Raw genomic sequence first — 2,500 nt, forward strand, 5'->3', positions numbered from 1 at the left:
ACATTAATGGCATAGATAACATTTGTGAGAGTGTGGACTGTGCTATATATATATATATATATATATATATATATATATATATATATATATATATATATATATATATATATATATATATATATATATATACTATGCATGCCATTCAACTAGCCTGTATTGATCATAATGTCCCATGCAGGTATAGCAGTGTACCTCCTAACACCTCCAGCAGATGTTACAGTGCCAGGACAGTATGAGTGATTAGCCTCATAGAGTGCAGACATGTCATAATATTTGTAAAAGTGTGTTTGTGCAGAATTGTCACCGATCATTCTAAATCACATATGTTATGTCAGAGACATGGAATTAGTGGTGGTATTATTCTAATATTGGCCGTGATTCTAGCTGGTTCTCTTAATGCAGTCCATATGCTTTTACCTGTGTCCCATTTGCTGGAGACCTCTGCTGGATTTACACTCATATTCAGGCAAATCAGTTTGCAGAGCTACACAATATGCACCCTACCCCAAATGTATATAACATCCCTGATAGATGTCCTCTGCATTATTCATGTAAGGATGCTTATCTCACACAGGCATCTTCCCCATTATGTCACCTTGTGTGACAGTCACAATACACATCACTGTGCAATCCCTACTGTACTATACTGATATGTGATTGGTGTTGCTGCTACAACTGTCTTCCATTGACATGCCATCATCTGCTGTACATTAGGTTGTTTCACCTGTCCTGTTTCCCTGTGTTCATCCCTGCAATTCATTTGTGTGTCCCTATTCAGTGCACATACTTCCCCTGAGTGTTTATATTACATGGCTGTCCATGTACCTTACAGATCATTTACACAACTTCAGTACAGAATGCCAGGAATGGGATTTCACAATAATGTTCTGTAGTGTGTTTGGACCATATACATAACTATTCTAGCTCTCAGTTGTCCAGATTTTTCCAGAATGCCCAGACTTTTGCATTATATATCTTTTGGTGTGCTCCTTATCAAATTGGGGTTTCCTACCATATCATTGGGATGATCTCAGAACTGAAGTGACTCAAGAATTACATACATTTGAGTTTCAGACTTCAAATCCTTCAGAAAACGTATCTTAACACAAACCCCTTGTTATTTTAGCACATTTCCAAATTGCAAATATGTCAAATCTGTCCATATTTCTGGGCCATTGTCCACCCATTATGTTGGGCTTTGCCCAGATGTCTTGCACTAAGAGATTAAGAGCTATGAAAACTATTATCTATTAAGCTCCGGTGATCATTGTGGCATTCCATGAAAAATCACGGACCTTCTGTGCTCTGACTTAAAACAGAATTGCCAAGCATGTTGGCTTACATGGTTTCCTGTCTGGCAACACTGCTGCCGGCCATGAAACCTCACTTATTTATGTTTAAATGTGATGAATATGCCATGAGAGCTGCTGCTCACCTTGCATCACCATGCACACATGTAAGCTTCAAGCGAAGCCTAAACAGAGTGTATTGAATCTCAGGGTTAGTCTTCAAAGGCATTTCATAGCTTCCTTTTTGTTTTTATTGTCATCTTCTTGTATTAACTCCTTGTATCGTGTGGAATAAAAAGGAATTTTTTACATTTCGCTACTGGAATTATTGCCTCTGCAGGAGAAAGTGGTTTACTCATTTTTGTTTTTATTGTACAATAAAGGTTGCAAATAGCTTTCAGCTTTAATTACCTTACCCTTTATTCTTTTGAGGTGATCTAGAAATCATATTGTTTACTAAGATTTACTGAGGTCTTGCAGACCCTTAGAATGAATATTGTTTTGCCATAAATATTTTTCAGACATTTTGTTACTTTCCAGTTTTTACATATTTTTTATATTCACACATTTTTATGAACTCTAGATAGGCCATATTACTAAAACTTAAAATCCTGTTACCATAGTGTAGCAATCAAAGAAAATAGCAGAATTGTCATTTAATAGATTGTTCTTGTTAGTATTAACTCTGTCTGCTTTTATCAGTCTCATATATAATGCTGTGCCGTACACAAAAATGTATTTCCTCTTTTGTTGCAGGGATTACCTGGTAAAGATGGTGTTCCTGGGTTGCCAGGCAGACCAGGCCGAACTGGACCTCCAGGATCTCCAGGGCTGATGGTAAGAATTCTAAAGTATTCGGGTTATTTTCCCTTTCATTCACTATCAGAGCAACACTTAATAACAAATGGTTAGCAGGCTGTAATCACTTGTTCTGTTTTCAATATTTTTAGGGACTTCCTGGTGTTCAGGGTGATCCAGTAAGTATTTTATCATTATTATCATAACATTCTTTGTACAAGTTTGAAAGTACAGTGGAACTTAATATTATTCAGTTATGTCTGACATCAGTCATGTTTGATGTTTCCTTCTATTCATTAGTAAATGAATAAACTAAAATTTGTATTAAACGCTGTATTATTATTCCACTTCCTCTAACATGACTAGGTCTACAAAAGCTAACTGGGATATTCACTTAGGCCTAACATAAAGTG

At 36.2% G+C, this 2,500-nt stretch overlaps 1 protein-coding gene across 1 annotated transcript in view; it reads left to right on the forward strand.

Moving 5' to 3' along the window:
* LOC122815075 overlaps positions 1 to 2,500 on the forward strand; it is a 3,014,144-nt gene that overhangs the window by 513,213 nt on the left and 2,498,431 nt on the right. The window contains exons 28-29 of the mRNA XM_044087319.1: positions 2,046 to 2,126; positions 2,240 to 2,266. Coding sequence (XP_043943254.1) covers positions 2,046 to 2,126; positions 2,240 to 2,266 — 108 coding nt within the window. The remainder of the gene's footprint in view (positions 1 to 2,045; positions 2,127 to 2,239; positions 2,267 to 2,500) is intronic.

This window comes from Protopterus annectens, chromosome 11.part0 (assembly GCF_019279795.1).
Source record: "Protopterus annectens isolate FY-2018-M chromosome 11.part0, PAN1.0, whole genome shotgun sequence".
NCBI classification, from domain to species: domain Eukaryota; kingdom Metazoa; phylum Chordata; order Ceratodontiformes; family Protopteridae; genus Protopterus; species Protopterus annectens.